The sequence below is a fragment of the Xenopus tropicalis genome, chromosome 6 (genome assembly GCF_000004195.4).
Source record: "Xenopus tropicalis strain Nigerian chromosome 6, UCB_Xtro_10.0, whole genome shotgun sequence".
Taxonomy (NCBI): domain Eukaryota; kingdom Metazoa; phylum Chordata; class Amphibia; order Anura; family Pipidae; genus Xenopus; species Xenopus tropicalis.
This window is the reverse complement of record NC_030682.2, coordinates 119924816-119951936: the sequence shown is the minus strand read 5'-3', so window position 1 is coordinate 119951936 and position 27121 is coordinate 119924816. Positions and strand designations below refer to the sequence as shown.

Below are 27121 nucleotides of genomic sequence, written 5' to 3'. Positions count from 1 at the left end.
AAATATATACATGATATAAAATTAAACTATGAAAAATAAAGATTAATAAAAAGCTGCTAAGAATTCAACATTCTATAACATACTAAAAGCGGTTCCTTTAAAGAACTCCAATATATTTATTATTTATGCTCTATTTGCTTTTCTCTAATGGAAACAGAGAGCTGAATGCAAAGATTAATCACTTTTGCTCTAAATTCCATAGCTTCTATAAAGGTGAAATAATTACGAAAATACACACAAGAACAACTAATTGCAAAGTTGCTTGGGACCTGAACTGCTATTTGAACTTCCCCTTTAAAACATCAGAAAAAAAGATGTGCCCCTTTGCCATGCTTTTATCACACCCTGCTGAATTAGTGGCAGTATATTGTTTACTTAATGCAGTTCTGTGTATAAGAAAACTCTCACCTAACTCCACATCTTGGTCATCAGTCAAAACAAGAATAATATTGGGCCTGATATTCCTTCTGTCGGGTTGTACTCGCCCTCTGAATTTGGCTTTGAGTGAAGAGCCAAGGCCCACAGGAATCTCCATTTGCAGTAGGATAAAGACAAGCGCAAAGCTCAAAAACTTCATTTTAGCACATGCAGTTGCTTCTATGTAACCAGATGATGCCGGATAACTTGCTCTGAAAATACAAGAGTATGAGAATAAAATTAAACAACGTAAACCAATACAGCACAGTGCTATTTTATACTGCATGAGCCGTGGTATTGTTAAACTACAATTCCCAGAATCCCACTTACACATAAAAAAATGATCTATTATTTTGTTCAAGACACTGAAACCTTATATTTATAAGAAAGAAGGTTTCAAACATGACCTAAGTTTTTTTTGGATCTTTAACAATTAAGTTGATTTAATTTTTGTTCAGTGGGATAGACTTTTTCTACCCTTGTCTACTAATAGTACGTTCCTAGGTCACAGACATTCATGCACACTAAGTGGCAGCCAATGTCTATAGTACAAGTAAGATTTAGTTTGGAAATTATGTTCCCCCTATGTTTCAAAGCTGCATCTAATCAAACTGCATGAAAATCCCATGATCCTTTAAATAACCCAGAGATGATCCTGACCTTTAGACTTAAGTATAGATCTAATAAAGGCCCTTCATATACTGCTGATGGGGCCACAATCATAAATCTAGGTAGTGTTGTGAAAAAAAAAAACAGGATAGGAAGTAACAACCTAATTTAGAATTTAAGTCCTATTACTCCACTGTAGCAAAAGCCAACATGTCTGTGTTTTACCTTTGGCACAATCAAAGCTCCCATTCCAGCACTACAGTTGGTCAGAATAATAGGAATTTAGGTTATACACAACTAGAGGTGTAAGAGTTAATAAGAGATTGTTTGTTAGTGCAGGAGATTGTTTAGTAAAGGTAAGAGAACAGCCTGTTGAAAAACTGTACCATGAAACTCAGTGCTGTCCATATATATATATGTAGAATATGTAGGCTGCAATCAGGTTGGGGTCATAAGTCATTTGGACTGGATAAATCTCACTAGCGGACCCCTACTGGGTTATAATACCATAGTCCCAAGGCCCAGAACCCACAAAAAGAACAGAGTGGTTCATCTTTCAGGAACCAAGAGAATAACGTGGAGCTTGTTTCCTGCAGTCTTAATTAGAACTGACCGAGATTCATTAGTTTCACGGCTGTTTTTCACCTGAGACATTCCCTGCAGTAGAGTTTAGACATGCAACATTACCCTGAATCAGACAAGTAAGGAAAGCTAATTGTGTGTGAAAAATCCATCATTAGGAAAGGGAGATTTAGGAGACAGTATGGGTGAATTCTATCATTCATGGGGCACTGCTAGTGAACAGAATTAATGGAAGATACAAGATAACTTGCCAGTTCTCTTGGAATATGTTTTGGGCTTTATATTAAAAGTAGAGTGCCTGTTTTGCTGCTCAGAATTTCCTAGTTAAATTGATATCTTTGAAAGTTTTTGGCCTGCAATGCAGTGAGGTCTTGTATACCGCTAAACTAAGGCTACTGTGTACATGCACATTAAAATCATTTGGGAAGTTTCCCAAATATCAATGGAGCTCATCACAATACTGGTATGGGATATGTTAGCAAAATTGCTTGGGGCCTGGGGTTTTCCAGATAAGGGGTCTTTCCATAATTTGGATCAGCATACCTTAAGTCTACTAATAAATCATTTAAACATTAAATAAACCCGTAGGATTGTTTTAATCCTAATAATTGATTATATCTTGTTTTGGAACAAGTACAAGGAACAGCTATCTTATTACAGAGAAAAAGGAAATCATTTTTAAAACATTTAATTATCTGATTAAAATGCAGTCTCTGAAAGATAATCATCCCATAATTCAGATCTTTCTGGATATCGAGTTTCTAGATAACAGATATTTTACCAGTACATCCTCCAACGTCTCCTTTAAACGAGTAAAAAGACGCCATTCCAGGGGGTTTAATAACCCAATGCAACAGTAGTTGGCTCTGAAAAGTCAACTGCATTAAGACTAAGGAAAGCAATGGGTTACTGCTCCAGCTGTTAGTTATATTAAGCCCCTATGCGCTATTATTGGACAGACTTATAATACTGTATTGCCACTGGCAAACAGAGCTATGGCCCACAACTTGGCTTGTACTAAATTAAAAATAGGTCTCATTATTTTTAATTAGGCAAGCCATAAAGGCTGTCCCCTAAAGTTTCTGCCCTAGCACAGGTGCTTAGGGCCTGTAGAGAAAATACAGCCCTGTTTTTACTTCCTACAATTACTCCAGTACAATTTGCTAATTCTGTGCCCATTTTTAATCCATATGCACCTTAAAATGCCACATTTTGCCCAAATACTCTGGTCGATGATGGAGGCAAGTAAGCAGGGGTAATAGCTTTAGTTGCATAGAGCTGAGGTACATTGGAACACTTACAGAAGCCTTGTGCAGTTTATTTTAACTGGATTTTTGTTTCCCCTTTAAAAGGAGCTACATTTGTATACTACAAACATGTACAGGATGTTTAATAGATCTGTTTCATTGTCTTTCTTTAGACTTTTTTGAACATTTCCTTTCTGTGCTTCCTCAACCTAATGTTATTTTTCCAGGTGAAATCAGATACCTGATGCTGAGTCAGTCAATGTCTGGAAAGCAGCTGCGCTTCCCGGTCATTGACTCACACTGTCTGTGAGCCATTAATTTGGTTGCAACTGTGGGAAAAAATGATTGGACAAAAACAAGCTGATTTATCAAATGCCCACTATATCGTAACAGACCTGTGTGTGTGTGTGTGTGGATATATATATATATATATATATATACATACATACATACATACATACATATACAGGTTTTCCACCTTCCCTGTATCAGCTAGAAGTAATTATGTGACAGAAGAGCTGAACTTTTTTGTCAACTTGAACTACTATATTATTATACAGTGTATCCTCAGGGCTAAAATTAAAAGCACAATATACAGAGTAGAGTAAGATTTTAGTTTGGCAAACATTTTCCCATATTCAGGAAATATAAAAAGAATGATAAATGTGCTTTAGATCTGTGCTATAAACTGGAGTTCCTTTCCATGCTGTACCATACGCAAGATTTCTGATCTGGTGCCAGCTCCACCTGAGGACTACACATGGCTGTCATTAAGGAGCAGTTTAGCTCCGAGAATCAGACCCATTGTTAAAATGATACAAATTTGCAGCAGTCACGTACATATACAGGAGCAAAGTTATTCCAGATCCCCATTACTTGAAAATATTAAAATTGCTCAGAGCCAAAAATACACAAACAAAGGTAACTGATGTGCTGCACAAGATATTTCTCTGGTGCGGTTCCACTAGTTTATGAAATAAAAACACAATTTAGCTCCCACAGAGAACTCACCTCGGTGGAACATCAGGACGGCAGAGACTGCACGCAAAGATTCCAACAGCATTTGTGTTATACAGAGAACATTTCAGACAGTGTTGACCCAGAAAGTGCAGTCATCCTGGCTACACTGTGCAAACACTGGCAGCTAAGTGTTTGACTATGCCTGTGATATGGAATGCCTGACAATTACACCTCACTGCTAATAAAATTCACACCATCCCAAAACACTAGATATAGTCCCTCCCCCATGTGGCACCATAAATACTGTTATGTCTTCTTGCTTAAATCCAAGTCACTACTAAATCCAAGTCACTACTAGAGTAGTACAATCTCTATTAAAGAGGAAATAAAGCCTGCCGTAATGCACAGTTATTATTATTATTATGACAAAAGATTGATGTGCCCACATTCAGAAGCTCTATGCTGCTGATATTGGTCGACTCCCCAATCAGCCAGGTTAAAAGATTTTGATCGGGCGCCATAGAAGGCGCCTGATCAAAATCTGCCTTCAGGGCTGAATTGGCAGAAGGAGGTAGAAATCCTATTGTTTCTATCTCCATATCTGCTGTTTCAGCCCTGAAGGTTAGTGGCGGATTTGACGATCGGTTGCACGAAAGATCGCAAATCGCCACGTGTGTGGCCACCTTTAAACGGGTGTCACTGACCCCGGCAGCCAAAAATCTTTTTCTCTGGGAGGTTACAGTTTTATTGTTATTGTTACTTTTTATTACTTATATGAATAGAAGAGGGGCTGAATAGAAAGATATCAATCACCCTATCAAACCACTCCCTAGTTACTAAGGTAAATCAGACCCTAGCAACCTAAAATTCCAAACTGGAGAGCTGCAGAACAAAAAAGTAAAATAATTTTAAAAACTACCAATGATAAAAAAATGAAGACCAATTGCAAATTGTCTCAAAATAGCACTCTCTACATCATATTAAAAGTTAACTCAAAGGTGAAAAACCCCTTTATGATACAGCTCACCAGTCTGCTTCCACTGTACTGTTGCTATGTTGGGGTACAGGGCACCAAATACACATCTGTACATCTGATGCGGTACACTGCACATGCTCTCTAGTGTTGCTTAAATGGAAAATGTTACCTCCTTGGTCTGGTTTAATTTCCAGAATAGAAAACCTCTGCATACATGCATCTATTTGAATAAATGGGAGCTTCCACAGGACATGACTGTCTCATGCAACACCATCAGTAGTAATAAACAGATATTAGAAGCTATTAGAAGTTAAACCTACAGGTACATATGGTTATCCTGCACTGTGTGAACATGACTGAAATAATTTCTGACTGTGCACCATGGCTTCCTTTTTAAACTGTATGAAAATTCCATGGAATTCCCTTGAAAATGTGAATGTTTGAATTGTATTGCAAGAATTACAATTTATGGCACTCATCTGTGCCAATAATAATTTTACAGTTCCTGCAGGCAGTACAACATATGAGAAGTTTATTTGGTGCATAAAAAAACTAATACATTTATGCAGAAAAATCAACCATACCAAAAGGACAGAGATACCTCCATGGTCCCTGAACTCCTCCTAACGCGTCATTAGACGCTTCATCAGAAGTCCATTTCCATGGAATAACCTATTGACTAAAGTTGATCCAATGGGTTTTCAAAAACTAATGACAAAACAGGCAAAATTCCTAACAACATTCCCTGGGACACACAAGCTTTTACAAGTGTTTGCATTTTTAATGCTGACATTTTGGAACAGTGATGCAGATCCATTGCCTTTGATGAACATATTGAGGTTTTTCTTTTGACATATTAGTCAGGAGCAGGGTTTTGAGATTAAAGGTTAAATAGCCAGCACAATGGAAAATTCAATGCTGGGTGACAAATAATTCTCAGGACCCAAACATACCAACCACTTCCATCGTGGGACGTGCAGATTAAATAAAATGACATTTCAGGAAACATTTGGGACTTTGAAGACTCAGCGAATGCCTAATGGAGAGTATTAATGACTTCCAGAGGCTGCGAGCAGGACAGCCTTACACAAGTGGTTATAAGATGGGAATTGCTAGGGGTTACACAGCACCACATCAAGAAACTAGGTCTAATACTGTACATGAGTTCAGCTTAATAGTTCTGTGTTTTCCTACACATCTGCCGACAATATGGTACTTTTATTTATTTACCTTGTATTGAAAAAGACCTGAATAATTATTACAGCCTCCTATAGCTTCTGGGTTGTTAAGGGGGTTAAAGATTTAGAAGGAAATAATTACTAACACTGTCCTCTGCATTTCAAAAAACAGATTCTATTTTCATACAGACAGTTCTTTATTTCACAGTGACCTTCACAAATGTATCATTTATTCTCAGCTCTGCTTCCGGCTGCAGTTGCAGAGAATAAAAAAAAGTATAATATAGCTCTTGGAACAAACAAGAAATTCATATTTCCTCTGGAATATTTTCATGATCTGGCAGAATCCTTACATACATAATCTACTAAATGGCATTTTATGATATTTAAGGGTCATTGTTGTGGTTCTGAAGAAGGTGGCCGCAGATTACTCACAATAAACCATGAAAGGTGCCCCTGGCCCAGGGCTCCAGCTAAAGTAATGGCTGATGGATAATATAGAACATCTGTGTTGTTTCATATAAATATTATATGTAGGGGTTCCGTAAGGGTAAACATAAGGCACTGAACTTCTTTAGAGACCTTGCCTTTATCTCCTACCCTTTGATGTCTGTTTGCATTCAATAGGAATGTTTCTAATAAAAATAATTACTTTTGAATTATTTGTATAATCCTTTCTTTCTGTATTTGATGGAGCCAACTGGTATAGGCCTTGCCCTTAAGGAAACCAACAAGCAAGATTTGAATACAAAAAATGAATGAAAATGAATTGTTCTTAGTGAGTCACCGAGTACTATAAAATAAATAGTTTTAATTATTTTGTCATTTGATTCATTAACAATTTTGAACCAAAAAAATTAAAAAATGTTATCACTTACCCAGTGAGCCTGAAGCCAGCCCTGCAGTCTCCTAACTAGCAAATGCGTGACACATCAGACTGACCCATCACCCACTCCTGAGTCAGCTTCAGTGTATTTTAAATCAACTGAGCTATGAAGCACCCTCAGTAAGCCTGTGCTACGCAGTATGATAGCCCTTTGTCACTGGTACAGGTATCGGACCCCTTGTCCAGAAACCCATTATCCAGAAAGTTCCGAATTACGGAAATGCCATCTCCCATAGACTCCACTGTAATCAAATAATTCACATTTTTAAAAATGGTTTCCTTTTTTCTGTAATAATAAAACAGTACCTTGTACTTGATCCCAACTATAATATAATTAACACTTATTGGAGGCAAAACAATCCTATTGGGTTTAATTACTGTTTAAATAATTTTTTTTGTAGATCCGAATTACAGAAAGACCCCTTATCCGGAAAACCCCAGGTCCCAAGCATTCTGGACCGGAAAACCCCAGGTCCCAAGCATTCTGGATAACGGGTCCCATACCTGTGTAACTTTGTTACAACAGACTATAACCCAACATTGTTTTGGATGTAATGTTCATAGTTTAGGGCTGTGCACTGTCCTAAACCTAAAGGGTGCAGAATGGAAATATATGTCAGTTTTAATGTTTACTTACTGAACAATGAGAAGGAAACTCAATATTGCTCCTAAAATTCTAATTTCCATGGAATACCCTATAGGATAATGCCTATCCCTGTCTAAAAATGCAGCAGCTTCAATTCCCCAAAAATGGCATTTGCTACCTCCCATTATGTTTAAATGGAAATTGGATACTAGCATTGATAAACTGTCCTAAAATTGTTAGCAATGCCTGTGTCAAGTAAAAAATGAATGTTATATATTCCTAATTATGATAAAAGGACGATCTGTGGGGCAGATTTATCAAAGTAAGCACTCCCTACAGAAAAACTTACTTACTATTCATTCCTATGGGATTTTTAGAAGTGTATTTATCAAATGGTGAACTCTAACTTTTAGTCATTGATAAATACGGATATGTACGGAATGAACATAAAGTGGGTACATTTTTCTATAGTATTTAATAATCAGCCCTGTAGCATTACTTTCTATGACAGGCAAACCTATTTTTCTACCTTGATGATTTACAATGACCTCTAAGTTTAACTTCTCAACATGTCTCAGAGCCCACTGAGAATGTGAGTGTCCCTGACACTCCTAATAAAATGGTAACTCCCTGTGCAAAACTTTGGAGCCTTAAATTATTAGGAGTTACTGGACCTTTAGGGTGGAGTAGTAACTTGAGTATATAAAAAAACTTATTTTCTACCTATATTTGGTTAAAGGGTATAGGGTTTCCTCTAAGCAGCATCAAAATATGATCTATGCTTAAATCAGTAGAGATATTTAAATACAGGACTTTTTTTTTTAACTTGCCAGTTAACACTGGAAATGGTGGGGGAGCTTACCAACAACTTTAGAGTTATAAATGTATATAGTTTAAATATATATTGGTGGTCTGGATGGATTTACTAAAGTTCAGTGGTGTCTATGTTCCAGAGAACATTTATGAGTACAAAGGACAAATGCATGAGTAATGCCTTCAATGAGCAATAAATAATCATGGGCTTAGCTGCAGGAGAAACAGAGCTCCGTTTTCGCATATATATAAGTCCGATGTCAGTTATTTGATTGCAAGCTTTAAAAGGCAAGGGCTTGAGCTGTAGACTGAAGTCTATGCCAAAATATGCCTTTATACTTGAACTGCAAATAGAAGTGGGAATGTTGGCAGGTATACGAATCTGCACACACATTCAGTTCTTGTCATCACCATTCCAATCCGAATTATGTAGAGTTGCATTGGACTTTGGCCCCTCATCTACAATTCACTCCTGCTGCTGACATTCTCCCACAGAATAAAACTTCCCATGAATGGTTAGGAAACCTACATCAGCTCTAGAAATAAGAACCTACTAGAGACAATTTATTAGAAGCTGAAAGATAACTTCCATTAGAAAAATAAACTGCGATACCTCGTCTCCCTTGACTAGCAAGGTTATTATGTGCCCTGTGACCCGTTACCATGTTCCATTATTTATTGTTTAAATACATAGCACATTCCTTTCCCAGTGTTTTTGCATAAACTCCCAACATTTTTTACTAACTACAGAGACTCCTCCAAATCCTTTGGGTCTCTCGTCTATTTTATGTTTATTTAACAAGTGCAATCAATTTCTACAGAAAGTAGCAAAATAAAGAAACAGCTAGAAGGTGCTGCCCTTTTGTTCTGTAGGGTTTTACACCATTGACTTTTCCTTTAATATTTAGTCATACAATCAGATATAGCTGGTATATTGTTTGCATTTGCTAAAGTGTTCTGAGTCACAACAGAAAGCCCAAAGTAACATGGCTTCATTGCCACCCATATCCATGTGAATTCTTCAGGGTAATCATTAGACCAGCTTCACTTAAATAAATACATGTATGCAATGACATCTGTACACATTAGGGCAGGGATCCCCAACCTTTTAGGGCTCTGGCACACAGGGAGATTAGTCGCCCTTGACAAATCTCCCTTGTCACGGGCGACTAATCTCCCCGAACTACCATCCCACCGGCAAAAATGTAAGTCACCGGTGGGATGGCACACGCTGCGCAGGCGATTTCGGCAAATCGGAAAAAGTTTTGGAGAGCACCACAAGCATGAAAAAAGTTCCTGACTGTACCAATGACAGCTATAATTTGCTATTTGACAGTCCCTACGTTGAGTGGCAGCCTACAGAAGGCTCTCTTTGGCAATTACACTGGATTTTTATGCAACTAAAGCTTGCCTCCTAACCAAAAATTCAAAAGTAAGCACTTGCTTTGAGGCCACTGGGAGCAACACCCAAAGGGTTGGCGAGCAGCATGTTGCTCACGGGCCACTGCTTGGGGATCACTGCATTAGGGGGTCACTACATCAAGGATTCAGCTGAAGATTAACCAAATGTGAGTTTGCAAGATTTGGAACCAAAAATAAATATAAAATTTATACCACATCTGACCCTTTAATAAATTTTACTTAGCTATTTTAAATTGCTGAATGGCAGAAATAAAAATACTGTTCAGCATTTCAACATTTTTGATGAGTGCAGATATATTTCATTATTTGGGAAACTTGCTATGCAAAGTAATCTTATGATTCAGTACTGTATTTGTAAACAGCTTATGTGAAGGATTCTGTATTTAATCCAGAAATGATGTATTTTGCACATCCCTATTGCACACAGCAAGCTATGCCCCACACTGATATCTACATCTTTTAATTGTTTTATCTGTTAGTGAACCACAACCAGTCTCCTCCTACAGCATAGCTGATGTTACGCTTTCAATCAAGCCCAGATCTGTAAATTCTTGCAAATGCCAAAGGGGCTGCTGTAAGATGCCATAGACAGTCATTATTAATTGGGCTGTTTTAGCCTCTGTATACTTGAAATGCCAGTGGGTATTATAAATTTCAGACCAGATAAGCTCCAACCTTTCTTTAAACTCATACAAAGTAGATGTGAATACCTAGCAACATCCCCATGAGGCAAATATTGGCCATACATGTACCAATAAGATTTTCAGTACAGGTATGCTGCTGTTGACTAGAACAACTGAAACAACAATACTAATGTAAATTGGCCACTGTATGGCCAACTTTAAAGCCAATGGCACACCAGAATGTTTCATGCAGGAAGAGAAAAACCAAATCCAAGTGGATCTGCTCCCTGCTGTAGGTGCGCTGACAGGCCTGGCGTTGGACAGTGATAATGCTGACACTGTGTCTGTCATTGTGTTTACAGCGAGGAGCGAATCTGCTTGGGTTGGCATTTTCTCTGCCATTTGCCTAAGAAATATACCTGATGTGGGACAGAACAGATGTCAGATGCCATGCTCGCCTACTTATTTCTCATTTGAAAAGAGAAGATTAAAAGTTATGAGTATCCAGATCCTTTTCTGTACCATAACCAAGATTAAGCAATAACCCACTGAATATTTTACTTCTTGTTTGCAATCACAATCTCTGCCCTATTCTGTTAACAAACAGGCTCATATGGCAGCTCATATAATACAGTTTGCGGAATATGTTGGCGCTTTATAAATAAATGTTAATAATAATAATAATAATAATAAAATAATACAGTTTGTTATGAATGTAATGCACTGACTGCAAACCACTAAGACAATGTGTAGATCAGCCAACACTGTTTAGGAAGTGCATAAGAAGTGCATAAGATATATACATAAAAGAAAATTAGTACACACATTCTACAGATCAGTAGCAATCGTTATGGTGGTAGGATTAACTTCCCAGATTCCACTGGTAAATTGCTGCTGTATGCCAACTTAGGCACAAAAATACACTATTCTTAATTAACCCTGAAAAATGTCAAGAATTTCCTGAAGTTGTTCTTTAAAATCTGTTCAGTTGCAAGGAAAAAAAGCAGTGAACACAAAGACTGTAAACCAATGGAGGACAGCATTATATCTTGTCCATGTGAAGGAGATCAAGTAAATGTGTGACTATAACAGCCTCCACTTACAGGCTGTCTAACTCTTAACTCGGCCCCTAGCAGCACTCAGAACTGTGGCTGTACAACCCAGCCTAAACACCTGCTAAAATATAATTTAGGTAAACCACTTTTTTACTCACCTAGATACATTTGAACTCAGAGGCTAAATTAGGGTAAGATTTGGGGAGACGACTTTTCTGCTGTTCTAGCCATTCTCGGAATTCTAGTTGAATGAGTAATACAACAGAGGAATAGTATGCCTGAAATGAGTTAAAAGCTAAGGGAAACTCCAAGCAGTAAGTGTCTAAAAACCTTTGTTTTTAAGAGGAACTATATCCACACAAATAATTTAATATGGTCAGAATGCTCTTCTGAGCACACTTTTTAGGAGTTTTTAGGAGTATCCCTTACTGCTCACCAATTGCTTAAGTCTCTTGATCCTTCTCTGCTCAGTTTCACTGCTCGTAACAATGAGTGAAAGACCTTAGTACAGAAGCTCAGGAGACACCCCCTGCATCAGTACCAGTAACTTAGGTTTTAAAAACACATGATATTTACAGTGGGAAAAGGTGGGAAAAAAAACCTTGAAACTTTAAGATATTTGGGTGGGTATAGTCCCCTTTTAAACCCATCAAACCCATCCTATATGCCTCTATCTGTTAAGAAAATCAAGAAAATATGGTATCTATGGTAAAGGTTCACTGAACACAATACAAGTTGTCAGCTCGCATTTACCACCCCATAGGGGTAATCACTTTTGCTTTAGGTCTTAGCAATTAAAAGGCTAGAATAAGGAGGGATATTAGTAAGCTACTGTGTGCAACAATACCCCACTTCCCCCAGGGCTGCAAAATTTAATTTGGTGGGCCAGCACTGCTCCAAGAAACTTGTTATAGATTAACCCTCAAGCAAACAAAGTTTAATATAGTAAGGCTACAGTGAAAAAATTGCGTTCATTTACTATGGTAGACATGATCCCCTTGTGTGCTGTCCTGCAGAAAAATTACTAAATGGTAATAGAGCTCTTCCTGTTCATCAAAATAAGAGGTTTGCCATCTCTGCAGGATGCTTTTGCCAAAAGTTATCCCAGAAGAAAGGTGTGATATTGTGGCCCTATCCTGGGCCCAGGGAAAATGCCCCTGTTACTCATTTATTAAAATGGTCAAAATGATGGGTATGTCAGAAGAAAAGACCTCATTCTTTGGGGCAACGGTACTTATGTGTGTGCCTTTCCTTATCTCTACAGCCAGTATTCTATAAACTCTCAGCTTGATACTATGCAAAATACGTGTGGGAAGAAGGGTTTGAGGTTAGTGCATGGGTGGGGCCTTACTACCCATACATATCTATATATCCATTAATATATGCATATCCTTACAGAACTGCTAATTGCTTAGCATACATCGAGTCCCAAGCACAAGTGAATATAGCTCCCATCAATTCCCCCCAGCAGCCAAAATTTGGAAGATCTAAGGTACACACCCCGGACTTGTGCTGCCATGAATGACTGATTTACAGACAAATGTGTCTGGGCAGATTCTTTCTCGATTGGCACCTCTGATAATTTGAACATGACACAGCATAGTAACTTAACAACCTTAAGAGATCAAATAAATATGTCAAAGACTGGCACTTACTTCAAATAAAATCGGGGCTAATTGCTATATCTCTTGTTTTATTTTGTTATCATTAAAGACTCCATTACTTTTTATTATTTCTCATTACTCCAGCCCCCCTCCATGAGTTCCACTCAGTGCAAGGTGGAATAAGGGTATTGGTCCCTGAGCTTCTCTCTCTGTGCTGCCTGTGCTGTCGGAGAGATAACAAACTTGAGTTCAGTGAACAGGGACAACTACATTGGTGTGAGGTACTGAAGCCAAGTGGATTTTTACTAACTGATAATGGATTTACAGAGCAATTATTAGAATTAAAGGTTTGCGTGACTTTTTTTATGGTTAAAATAAAGGCTCTTGTGTGTGCGAGAGATCACTGCCTGGTAACACAAAATCAGCATTCCATCATTTTACAGACATTTGGCCACCAGAGAACATGTGGCATTTAGGTCAGGATCAGTGGGGTCTCAGGTATACAAACAAAAATATGCAAATAATTAAATAATTAAGTCTTGCTGTGCCAATGTTCGTTTAAGTAGCGTTTTTGTTGCTTACAGACATCTTTAAAAGAAACCGTAAAATAAAGTTGCTTTTATATAGAAGACTATATTGTAACAGTCGACGTGCCACATTCTGTGATTACAATTTTTACCCCCGCTGTTATAATAGAGCAGTAACTTAACTATAAAGTGCAGCTGTATCTTTCAAAGGGGATATCAATCCAAATAACGAAAAAATAATAATTTAAAAAGTAATTCCATACAAACTTCCAATCATAGTCGGACTGGGATGCCAGAGGCACACCAGAAAATTTGGACCAACTTTCCTTATTTGTTCTCCACTTATTCCAGCTCCTTATTCTTAAGCTTCTATCATCTATCTTTCTCCTCATTTCTCCTCTTTGTTCTCATACAGAAAAGATGAATGACAGAGAAAAAGGCATACAAGGCAAAATGGTTGGGTGAGCAGCTGGGCCCAATAGGATTTTTTCTGGTATGCTGGAGAGCTAGCTCAACACTTCTTCCAGTGTACATTAATGAAAAATTGTAAGCGGTTTTAACTGACAGTCAGAACTACATTGATTTAAAGGTAAAGACATAACCTTTGTATACAATACTGAGATGATGCTGGGAGTTGTAGTGCTTGAAATCTTTCAGCTTAGTTGATTAGTCTTGGAAACAAATTAAGGGCACAAAAAACGATTTCAGCTAGCTGGTTGGTAGGATCTGTGGCTCTAGCAGCAAAGCAGCCTGTATACCATAAAGTCAAGCAAGTAAAACATGTTAAGTAAAATGGCAAACTATAAATCTGTATCAGGCAGAGAGATTTCTAATTAATACTGAATTAAAAGTTCATTTTAGGCAAACTTCACCTTTAAACTACAGATCTCATATGGTTGCATTCCAACAGAGAATCCCTTTCAATTTAAATCTATTTACAAACAGATAAGCATTTTCACAAACATTAACACTGCTGTGCGCCTTTAAACTCCAGATCTCCTTTCTGGCTAATAATGTTTACGCCATACAAAGCAGGCTAATATAATTAAACCAACTGACTTGGTCTTGAAGTAAAACCAGTCATTCATGAAAGCTGGTCACCAGAGGCCACTGCAAACAATGCATATTTCAGTGCAATCTCAAGTAATCCCTTCTCTGCAGCGATTTGGTTTCCACGCCATATCAGGCGCATGTGGCCGGTATACAGGAGGCTTATTAAAACCCTGATGTTATATCGATAATAATCCAGATTCTGATGTAATCTCATATTTAGCTATGTTACAAAAGAAAACAGGGATTTTAAACCCTTAGGTAAAAAAAAAACCATGATGATTAAATATCAGACTTGCGCATGGCTTCGCACACTTTATATAAAATGACAATTGGATTCACACATATAATTTTTTTTCCAGGATATGCTGTACATTACTTCTGTGCTACAATGACACTGCTTTAAAGGCCATACTAAATGTGGAACACACATTTCTTTTAACAATATGCCCACCTTAGTAGCCTGCGACATGCAGTACAGATTCTCAGCCAGTGTCCACAGTAGTTCTCAAAGTGATAAGATCACTGTTTTTACACCAATGGTATATGTCAACACATGGTGGATTTCAACTGGATCAGTGAGCTCCAGCTTGTTGCTCTCCTTTTAGATGTGGTACAATAGTTGGAAGAAGGAAGGTTTGCTTACAGATAGATTAACAAAAAAGTCAAAAGGGTTGATGAGACCGCCTTGAGATAAACTAATACAATGTTCTGATTTAGGAATTCACACCAGAAAGCAAGGCAGATCTACTGTCTAAAAATAAAGTAGAGACAACCATTTCAGTACCAGGAATTACACTGCCCATTACATGCATAAACAAGGGAATATTAAATTTTTTCCCACAGCAACACTGCTGCACAATATTACAGATTAATCTGGAGCAAAAGTACCTGATAATCTTGCAATACAAGATTATAGATGAGAAGTGGGCATTAATTTCCTGTTTGCTGAATATAAAATAAAGAATACTAGTTCTGCTGCACGCCAACATATGTGGGAGTTCTGTAGGTGCAACACAATATACACGTGTCTATCAATGGACTACATTTTGTTGTTACAACCATGAAGTACGGATGGGGGTAAGTGATTTCTTTCCTTCTTATTTATAAAAGGTAAAAAAGTCAATTGAACGCCTACAAAATGTACAGACGGGGGCATTTAAATGAGTGAATGAAATGTCCAAATTGATGTTTGGCTTAATTAGTGGTGTTCTTTACCATTACTGAGGACAAGGTGGTTCGGTAATCATGAAACAAATGTCACAAAATACATATAGTAGACCAGTGATCCCCAACCATTTGCTGGTAAGCAACATGTAGCTCACCAGCCCCTTGGGTGTTTCTCCCAGTGGCCTCAAAAGCAGGTGCCCATTTTTTAAATTCTGGCAAGTTTTGGAGGCATAAAGACCATGTTTACTGACAAACAGAGGCTGCCAGCCCACCTAGGGGCTATAAAAAAGCCAATCACAGCCCATATTTGGCACCTCCAGGATTTTTTATTTTTTTTTTTGCTTGTGTTGCTCTCCAACTCTTTTTACATTTGAATGCGGGTCACAGGTAAAAAAACGTTGGGAACTGTAATAAAAATAGTTTTTTTTGCCTGTTGGCAAAACTCGATTTTAAACCAATAAGGAACAATTCAGTGTGCCATTTTCCTGAACCCTTGTTTTCACAAGAATAGTTATCTTAATGAGGTTTTAGCTCCTGACATTCAGCAAACACAAAAAAGCCAGAGAGAATAATGACCTAATGAAAAGGCTTACATTATCATAAGAACAGTAGCAAAACTAAAGCAGTTCATAAAGTATTGAATATGGCTGTGCTAAGACAGATTTTTGTCCCCAGAATTAAGGTGGCCATACACAGGCCGATTGTAGCTGCCGATATTGATTCAGCAGCTTATCGGCCCGTGTAGGAGCAGCAATGACTGGCCTGCCCAACCAATATCTGGCCTGAAATTGGGCAGGTTAAAAGATTCAGTCGGATCAGGGACCGCATTGGCTCGTTGATGCAGTCCCCGAACCAACTGCGCCCTTAACAGTCATTATAATTCGATTGTTTGGCCAAACGACTATTCTCTTCGTCTACCACGTCTAATCTCCCTGAAATGCCATTCCACCAGCTTGAATGTAAATCACCCGTGGGATGGCATATGCGGCGCCGCGATTTCCTGAAATCGCGGAAGTTGCCTTGAGAGGAAACTTCCGCGATTCCGGAAAATCTCCCGGTCTACCACGGCCCTAAGAGTGAGGAAAACTGAGTGTATCAAAGATTGGACTGGCATTACTAGAGCAGCCCAGAGCAAAGTATGCTTTGATTATTTTCTCTAATGTATATCAATGTATACCTGTCTATTAAAACCCCTCTACTGGTTTTCAGGTACAAGTTTTGCAGCATTGCTTTATTTTGCTCTCTGGCCCTATCTTGCAATCCATTTTCAAATTCTGCAGCCATTGGCAGCAAGTGCTGAGGTAGTGTCTTTATACCTGCAGGGTATGTCCAATACGTTAACAATTATACCTACAGCTTTAGCACTGGCTTTCTGCGCACTTGTTAGAACACTCTCAAAAATGTTTCTGGAAACCTGCATTTATTTGCAAGGTTGGGCTACAGCCCCCAAAAGTATGAAGACTTCAGAAAACATACAAAATGAGTGCAATGATTCAGAAGTTTTAGGTGGCCATACATAGGTTAACAAAAGCTGCTACCAAGTCAGCAAATTATTGGCCTGTGTATGGGGCCACCGGCAGCCCTGCCTGACAGGTATCTGGCAGCTTTGAAAAACCCAAAGGTTATAAATGACAACTTGTGTAGTTACACTAAGAAATAAAGAAATATAACAGCTTCCCAGTAACTCCCCAACAAGAGTAAAACCCTATACCACATTTTTTTGTGCAAAAACTTTCCTTAAGTGCAACTTTCTTATGAAAGGCTCCTGCCAACACAAAGCCTTTTTGGCACTCATGCATGCAAGCAAGACAATAGGCATGCTATACCTGACGCTGATTTAACAAACAAGCCTGCACTGTAATCCAATGTGCCCACATTTGTTTTCTCTTTTTCCATAAGCCCTGAAATGATCAAAGTGAGGAATTCAGTAGGCAAGAGGAATTTATGCAGTATAAAAGATTATGTAGAGTGGAGAACTCGTCTCTAACTGAGCATGTCACCTGCCCATTATTTCCTCCTCGCTTCGCCATGGAGGTCTGTAAAGAAACTATATCAATCAGAACATGTTTACCGTGCAGCCTATAGAAAAGCAGCGATCACAAACTAAACATTAATTGCTGCCCCCATCTTTTGGCATTTCATTTAACAATAACAAAAAAAGTACAAGGAACTTGAAACTTCTGAATTCATCATGTTCTAAGTTAAAGTAGTAACATTCCATCTAAAATTCCTATTCCTAATAAAGTAAACCAGGTAATTATGAACTGTGCTACAGATATGTATTGACTGTATGGCAGCTATTAAGGAATGAACTAGAGCATCTTTGGCACGTATGAATACTCTGGGTTTGTAATCTTGTGCCAGATAACCATATACTCCTTCCCTTCCATACAACCCTCCATACATTCATCCATTTACCACATTACATCTCATTCTATCTATTAACAATGCTCATCCTCTCCATGTCATCCCTTTAAAATCAGTATTCATTTATTACAGTAAATTATTTGTGCTCATCAATCCTTCTACTGGTAGTACTAGCAGCCTCGAGTCCAGTGCAGGAATTTATCCTACCTGTCCTAAAACTGAAGCTGACCTACCAGTAACTGAAGCCCAGATAATTCTTTTGTTTTCTCATTGCATGAAGTTGGTTGTATGCTTTCTCTATTGCACCAGTTCTGTGCAAATAAAGTTTTGACTCTTGTATATTCTTTATCAGAACAATGTAATAACGCTCTTTGTAAAGGCCCCCATACACGTTGAGATCCGCTCGCATGCTGAGATCGCCAAGCGAGCAAATCTTTACCCGATATCCCCACCTAAGGGTGGGCGATATCAGGGAGCGTGTAGGTAAAAAAACAAATAATTATATTGGCGTCAATGGGGCAGTCGGTTCGGGGACCACATCAACGAGCCGATGTGGTCCCCAATCCGGCTGAATTTTCTAACCTGCCCGATCGAAATCTGCCCAATTTTAGGCCAGATATCGGTCGGGCAGGCCCCTCGTTTCTGCCCCTACACGGGCCAATAAGCTGCCGAATCGGTCCAAGGGACCGTTATCGGCAACTACTATCAGCCCGTGTATGGGGACCTTTAGTCAGTTACAGTTACTGGCACAGGTAAAACTGCTGTGCCAAATGGCTCATAAAGGTCCCCTGAAAAATGGGAGAGTGGCAAAAAGATAATTCCTTGCCTGCTCATGAAAGCACAGATAGGTGGAAGTCAAAAGCTATAAAATTTAATGGGAGCTTCACTGCTCCATACATTATCATCCGACATTTGTTTAAAAAATATAAGGAAAGCAATTGAAACATGACGTTGCAACATATAAAAATCTAAATAATTTTTATTGGCCTCTAGTTAATGCAGCTTTAATGCACCATACAATAGTTTCTATTCTGGCAATATGAAGATACATAAGGCAGCTAAGGATTTTCTAACTTGTCAGCCAACTGCACACAAAGTTCCACAGGGGTCCAGATGAAATGAAGCTATAAAGGTCAGTCCTGTGGTTTTCTAAATCCCTATGCAGCATATTCGAAGGGCAGAAACTTGCCAAGCCAATAAAGGCTGGGCCTGACCCAACAAAGAAGCAACTTGTCATTACATGCCCTTTCAGGCCTTGAAGATGCGAGACCTTTGCACCTTTGCACCTTATTGCCCCGTAAGGGTTTAACATAAGTAACGCAGAGCACAGTAATGAAAGTGACATTAATGCTGAAGTCATGGGATTTGTACAATCACAAATCCCTTTTGTAGTCTGTGGCAGGGTAAGCTTTCATTTATAAAACATGCTACCTTTTAAACCTCCTGTGAAGTAGTATTAAAATGTTAACTGAAAGTGTATTCATAGGCTGCTTGCACTGCCCTCAAAGCTGGTTTCCATCCAAAGCCTCTGAAAATAAACTGATATTTTATTCCACAGCTCAACAAGATCTCCAAGATACATTTGCCCCTGCAAATGCATGTCGACAGTTTGTATTAACAGCAAATAATTATCCATTTAAACTTGTTATGTTCTGACTAGTTAAAACATACTGTATTCACTGCTACAGTGAAACAGAAAGGATTTTTTAACTGAATACAAAAGCCTTTAAGTGTCCCGCTCGTCTTCCTTCAGGTTCTCTTGGCTCCTCCTGTCACCGCTGTCTTTGGATCTTCACGACTTCTTCCTGTGCATTTGCCTTCGGCTCTTTCCAGCTCCTTCAGGTGCTTTGGGTCATCTCGGTTCTTTTTGTCCTGGGTGCTGGTGCTGCTCAGGCTGTGGGTCACAAAAGTTACGCTGGTGCTGCTGTGCCTTTATCTACTACTCTATAGCTCTTCTTACTGCTCCATTTTTTTTAAAAAACAAGCTTGCGGAGTCCCTGCTGAGTTACTGTGCTATCCACAGGGGAGGCATTTGGACTTAATGGTATGTCTTAATATGACATAATGAACTTTTTTCACATATAAATGTAGGGTGATATCCCTGCAGTGAGCACCAACCATTTGGGTTTTTCCTGTGCTACCACCATTAATGTGGGTTTTAAAAGCACTTGTGGGTGTGGTTTGAAGTGGGTGCAAGGGAAAATTCTGGCCCTCTGTACCACAGAAGATGGACAATCACTGATTTATTAAAGGAACAGTAACACCAAAAAATAAAAGCTTTAAAGTAATAAAAATATAATGTACTGTTGCCCTGCACTGGTAAAACTGGTGTGTTTGCTACAGTAACACTACTATAATTTATATAATAAGCTGCTGTGTAGCCACGGGGGCAGCCATTCAAGCTGGGAAAAAGGAGAAAATGCACAGGTTACATAGCAGATAACAGATAAGTTCTGTAGAATACAATAGTGTTTTATCTGTTATCTGCTATGTGCCTGTGCCATTTCTCCTTTGAATGGCTGCCCCCATGGCTACACAGTAGCTTATTTATATAAATTATAGTAGACTTTCTGAAGTAAACACACAACTTTTACCAGTGCAGGGCAGCAGCACATTATATTTTAGTTACTTTTATACACTTTCATTTTTTGGTGTTACTGTTCCTTTAAAATTGTCCACGGATACACCAAGTTTGATGGGAAATTGACCACACTGCATGAAAAAGTGTCCAAGGGATGGAAAGCTTAACAGAATACGATATCAGTCTGCCTTCTTTGCTAAGTAGGCATCCCCTTAGCAACCAAACAGCATTAATTACTTACTGCCACACAATGATAACCATATTATGCCTGGCTGACTTTAGAAACCACAACTATACTGACACTTTATTGCTCTGTATACAGGGGAAGGGAAAAAAATACATCCTCCAACCTAACTACTGTTAGTTACCATTTATGAACCCTATGTACTCTTAATACCTGCCGACTGTCAGCCCTTTTGTCTTTGTGGCAGAAAGACCCGGGCTGGGGCAGAAATTAAAATAAAAAATAGACTGATATAAAGCTGCGGAGAGACTTTTATTCTCTATCTCAACTTGATTCCTTCCATTGTTTAGTACTTTTAGCCATTAATTTCATATCTATAGAAAACGAAAAAATATACTGGAACAAAGAGGGCACACAGAATGAAGGCACACATAAGCTGATTTCCATCCATTTCTTCTTGGCAGAAACAGCTATACTGGGAATATTTTGGGATATAGCCAAGAAGTTAAATTTTCTCATGACTCATGTAAATGCAACAGGACATTTTTTGTATCCCTGACTATATACAAAAAAGTGGCTGTAATTTATCCTCATTTAACAGTAGAATTTCAGCTTCGACCTTTACAAAAAAATAAAAAAGCAATGTGACTACACTAACATATTTGGAATGGCAAAACAAGAGCAAGTATTCATAGAGCCACAAGCAGTCATAACACCACCTTCCCTGAATGCAATGTTGTCTGCTTAGGGCATATTTTTTATATGTGCATTCTACATATTCTCCAAAAACTAATGGAGGTGTCAGAACCACCAATTTTGGGTAACAAATTAGCACACATGTTTTAAAGCTCATTATAAGTTAACAAACAAACTGCTTGGGGCTGCACCCCCACTGTTGAAAGTGCGGGTATTTGCATGTATGATAAGATGGGTGTTTGTGGCACAGGGAGATTAAGGTTGAGGGCACACAAGGCGCGGGCTCAGACTTACTATACTGCAATCCATTACAGATATATCCATTATCCAGTAAACCTCAGGTCCCAAGCATTTTGGATAATAGATCCTATAACTGTACTGGATAAGACCATACAGTCTGGTTATACAATAACACATTTAATGCAGCTTCCTTTACAACGCCAACATCCAAATTTTGTGCTGTTATCAGTATTGCCAATTCTCATTTTTATTTGCCTTCCTATTTAGCTTTTGCTGACCTTTGTATTTTTCTACAAGGAAACAAAAGTAATGGAGTTCAATAAAATTGATCCAAAGGTTGTCTTTACTAATCTATCATTCTTCCAGCAGCCATCAATATATTAGAACCTTCTTATAATGCACAAGGAACCTTCAAGGAAAAATGTACCTTAAGTACCAGAATGCCCCTAACTCAGGAAAAGCAAGTCTTTATTTAAGAATCTGGTCAATGTTTAGAGAGTGTTTAGTGAGCACTCATGATCACTAGTAAATTTAAACTCAACCCTAATGTAAAAGACTTTTTTTATAAATACTTTTTTTGCTGTGCTGAGAAATGACAGAAGTAGTGCTATGATAAGGCGTAGGGATTAGTTATATAAAACAATTGCATTTTATTGATATAAATAAGGAGTGTACAAATCAAGACCCACTGGACAGTTGTGAAATTTTCAGTGATATTCTCCAGTCTGCTTTAGGGCTTCATAAACATCTTTGTAAGAAATCATAATTTCAATAAAGTCCAGCCACTGAACAATTCATATCATACATTGAACCGCAGTGACGTACAGCATGACCCTTTGACACTCGTAAAAATGAAAACATCTAAAATTCCATTTTATCCCAAAAGTCACTATGCCCAGTTACTGACAATGCAAGTAAATCTTACCTGTTTATAGATAGACTGGGAAAAATGTACTTAGATTTGGTTTTAGAACATCCTTGAAGCAGAACAGCAGGGTCCAAAGCAGAATATACCTAAAGCAGAAGAATGCAGAATTTAATTGCCTGTCCTAGGAAGCAATTCATTTTCATATTACTGTACTCTTACACAAGCTAAATCATTCCTATGCAAAAGAATATTAACTTTATCTTGTTGTGTTTTGTTCTTGTCAGAGCAAAGGAGCCATGCATGTACTGAATTGAAAAGGAACATCATCGAAAGCTTCTTATTTAAAAACCACATGTTCCTTTATGGGTTACAGAACTTATACAGCCTGCACACTGCACTCTGTGAATTGATATTCCAATGCAGGGAAGTGTAACTGGAGGTTCTCAGACTTGATGTGGCCCTTAAAGGAATTATATAATTGCATTGCACAAGTGAATTTTTATGTTCCTATGACTGTAATATAAAGAACGGAGATCATCAGGGCCACTTAAATTTGTGCATCCCTCCTTGTGTGACACATGAGCTAAGTTGACAAAAGTGTCCCTGAAAGCACATTTGTACTTTGTGTAACAAGGCCTCATTGCACTTACATTACAAAATTATTTAGCTGTTTTTTTCTTCCTAAATTTGCAGTTTATTTTTCAACTAGCATCAGTGCCAGGTACAAAATAATGGTGGCCATTTAGATAAACAAGAGCTTTTAGATCATGGATGTTCAGACTGCAATCTTCCAGGTGATATGAAACAAATTCCAGCATCCCAATAAGCTTAGGGAATTCAGGTTGCACATTGCAGATATAGATGAAAGCAAAATCAAAGTCACTGGCTTGCTTTTCATCAAAAGTTTTGCACACATCCAATATATTTTGTATACATCCAATAAATGGTACACAGAGAGAAAAGTATTCACTGCTGTAAAAACACTAGTAACCAGTTAACTAGTAAATTAAATATATGAATGTGTTTAGAATTAAGCCATTTCCCTCTACAGTCTGGCCAAACAAAATATTTAACTTTTATTTAAAGGTTACATTTAGCCTTTTGCTTTGGAAAATGAAAAACTCTTGTAAGGAGGTCTTTACAAAACTAATGATGGCTGGGATGACTTTGATTATAGCAAAAAATATTTCCTCCACATCACTCGCCACATTCATTTCTTTCAAGAACTACTGCACATGGTGCATCTACACAACAAGACTGTCAACTGAAGTTACTTACAGAGTAGTAATAAGAAACAGATGAATGTGTTCATGAATGAGAAGTGTCCAAGCTACTTCATGACAGTGACCAATCAAGTTCCAAACAGTGGCACAATGAGAAGTGATCAAGCTAATTCCAAAGAGTGGAACTATAAAGCGGGAAAGCTACTTCCACAATGGAGTCACAAGAATTGTATTATAGAAGTGGATCCTTACATCATATAGTGTGTGTGACTCTTTGTGTTGCTCTGACTGATTCTATGATATGTATTTAGAGAGAACACGCACCCCTGAAAAGAGATTGGAGTAATAAAAATGAATGAGTAGTGGTCAAGTAACTGGACTTATGAGAAGTGGCTAAGCTACCGCCAAACAGCAGAGTAATAAGAAGTGGCCAAGCTATAACCAAACAGCTAAGTAAAGAAAAGTGGCCAAGCTACCGCCAAACAGAAGAGTAATAAGAAGTGGCCAAGCTACCGGCAAACAGCAGAGTAATAAGAAGTGGCCAAGCTACCGGCAAACAGCAGAGTAATAAGAAGTGGCCAAGCTACCGCCAAACATCTGAGTAATGAGAAGTGGCCAAGCTAAAGCCAAACATCTGAGTAATGAGAAGTGGCCAAGCTACTGCCAAACAGCTTAGTAATAAGAAGTGGCCAAGCTACCGCCAAACAGCTGAGTAATAAGAAGTGGCCAAGCTACCGCCAAACAGCTGAGTAATGAGAAGTGGCCAAGCTACCGCCAAACAGCTTAGTAATAAGAAGTGGCCAAGCTACCGCCAAACAGCTGAGTAATAAGAAGTGGCCAAGCTACCGCCAAACATCTGAGTAATGAGAAGTGGCCAAGCTACCGCCAAACAGCTTAGTAATAAGAAGTGGCCAAGCTACCGCCAAACAGCTGAGTAATAAGAAGTGGCCAAGCTACCACCAAACAGCTGAGTAATAAGAAGTGGCCAAGCTACCGCCAAACAGCTGAGTAATAAGAAGTGGCCAAGCTACCGCCAAACAGCTGAGTAATGAGAAGTGGCCAAGCTACCGCCAAACAGCTGAGTAATGAGAAGTGGCCAAGCTAAAGCCAAACAGCTGAGTAAAGAAAAGTGGCCAAGCTAAAGCCAAACAGCTGAGTAATAAGACGTGGCCAAGCTACCGCCAAACAGCTGAGTAATGAGAAGTGGCCAAGCTACCGCCAAACAGATGAGTAATGAGAAGTGGTCAGGCTAATTCCAATTTGTAAAGCTGAGACGTGGACAAGCTATTTGCAAACCACAGAACAATGAGAAATGTCCAATCTACATAAATCAATGGAGTAAAAATGACATTTGCTTATTCCAAACAGTGGCGCAATGATGAAAGATAAGGTTGTTCCAAAAGTAGTGTAATGAAATGTGCCCAAGCTAGTTCCAAATTGTGGGGCCATGGGACGTGCTAGTTCAAAACAATGTAGTAAAGAAATTGTAAATAATAGTTGCAAATCATTAATGAATCAATACTAGTTGTCACAGTTTCAGTCAGACAAACAGAGGTGAATTAAAGAGAGAATTTAAGCCAGTGAAGTAATCAGTAATGAGCGAGAGAGTTCCAGCCATTGAAGTAATGGTCAGTGTGGATAGAAATAAGTATACAGCCATAAGATTCATGGTATTAGTGTGACTGGATCATACTTTCACGCCTCAGTGAGTTTCTGCTGACACCGATCAGGCTACATTCAATGGAAAGACTGTGACTTTTTAAAGATGACTCAGCAAGTCCAGTTGCTTTAGACATATCACAAGTAGATTATTTCATGACCTGGGTGAATCTATCATAGACACAGTGAATGAATAGTTCCAACCAGTGAAGTGATGGGCAGTGGATGAGAGACAGTTGGGTCATTAGACTAGTGGGGGTCATTTATCAACACTGGGCAAATGTGCCCATGGGCAGTAACTCATGGCAACCAAATTGTTGTTGTTCTACCTGCAGCTGGCTAAAGAATGCCAATCACTGACTTGTTGCTATGGGTTACTGCCCACAGGCACATTTACCCAGTGTTGATAAATGAGCCCATTAATCATTTCAGCAATGAGTATTTGATTAAAGTTCAACACATATAGTAATAAGTAGCTGCTGAGAAAGTACAGTAGCCAGTAGTGGATGAGAAAGTTCCAGCCAGTGCAGTAATAATCATGTGATAACACAGTTCATTCTAGTACAGTAATGAGTATTGGATTAAAATTCCAACACATACACTAATAAGGAGGATAAATTACAATAGTCAGTTGTGTATATTAGGGTTCCAGTCAGTACAGTAACAAGTATAGGAGATGAGAGTTCCAACCAGTACACAATTAAGCAATTAATATTTTCAGCACTGGGACAACAGGTTTACTAGATAAACTGGTTACCCACCTAGCTGTCTAACTGCAGCTAAATGTTAAAGAATAAAATAGCCTTTGCAGTGTAACTGGTTTGAGTAAATAATCGATAAATTACCATTTATGTATGGCTGTATATCTCATTAACTGCAGACCCACTGATACCTACATTGCTCGGTGCTGCTAGTGCTTTTCTGGGAACAAGTACACAGTTAAACCGATCTATTTCTCTAATGGCCAACAGGTGTTCAAAATATTAATGAGCAGCGTAACCGATATGCTCAGGAAATCAGAATGCGGCATTCTACATATCAGGCAACCTGTCATCATGTGATAGTAACACAGTAGTTGAATCGGATTATGATAATGTAACTTCCTGATGCTCGTATAACCACCCTACCAACCCAGACTGGCAGTGGCACAGCTTTCCAACATTCCAAGCTCTCCCACACTGGCAGTGGCACAGGTTCTCTACATTCCCAGCTCTCCCACACTGGCAGTGGCACAGCTTTCCTACATTCCCAGCTCTCCCACACTGGCAGTGGCACAGCTTCTCTACATTCCCAGCTCTCCCAGACTGGCAGTGGCACAGCTTTCCTACATTCCCAGCTCTCCCACACTGGCACAGCTTCTCTACATTCCCAGCTCTCCCAGACTGGCAGTGGCACAGCTTCTCTACATTTCCAGCTCTCCCACACTGGCAGTGGCACAACTTTCCTACATCCCCAGCTCTCCCACACTGGCACAGCTTCTCTACATTCCCAGCTCTCCCAGACTGGCTGTGGCACAAATTTCCAACATTCCAAACCCTCCCACACTGGCAGTGGCACAGCTTTCCTACATTCCCAGCTCTCCCACACACACAAATTTC

At 38.8% G+C, this 27121-nt stretch overlaps 1 protein-coding gene across 10 annotated transcripts in view; it reads right to left on the bottom strand.

Annotated features, from left to right (window-relative positions):
* The window catches only part of sulf1 (sulfatase 1), an 81560-nt gene that overhangs the window by 41209 nt on the left and 13230 nt on the right, over window positions 1-27121 (bottom strand). The window contains exons 2-3 of one of the 10 annotated variants that reach the window (XM_012964156.3): window positions 22699-22787; window positions 409-629 (exon numbers count right to left, since the gene is read on the bottom strand). In XM_012964156.3, coding sequence (XP_012819610.1) covers window positions 409-577 — 169 coding nt within the window. In that variant the 5' untranslated portion in view covers window positions 578-629; window positions 22699-22787. 10 annotated transcript variants of the gene reach the window in all.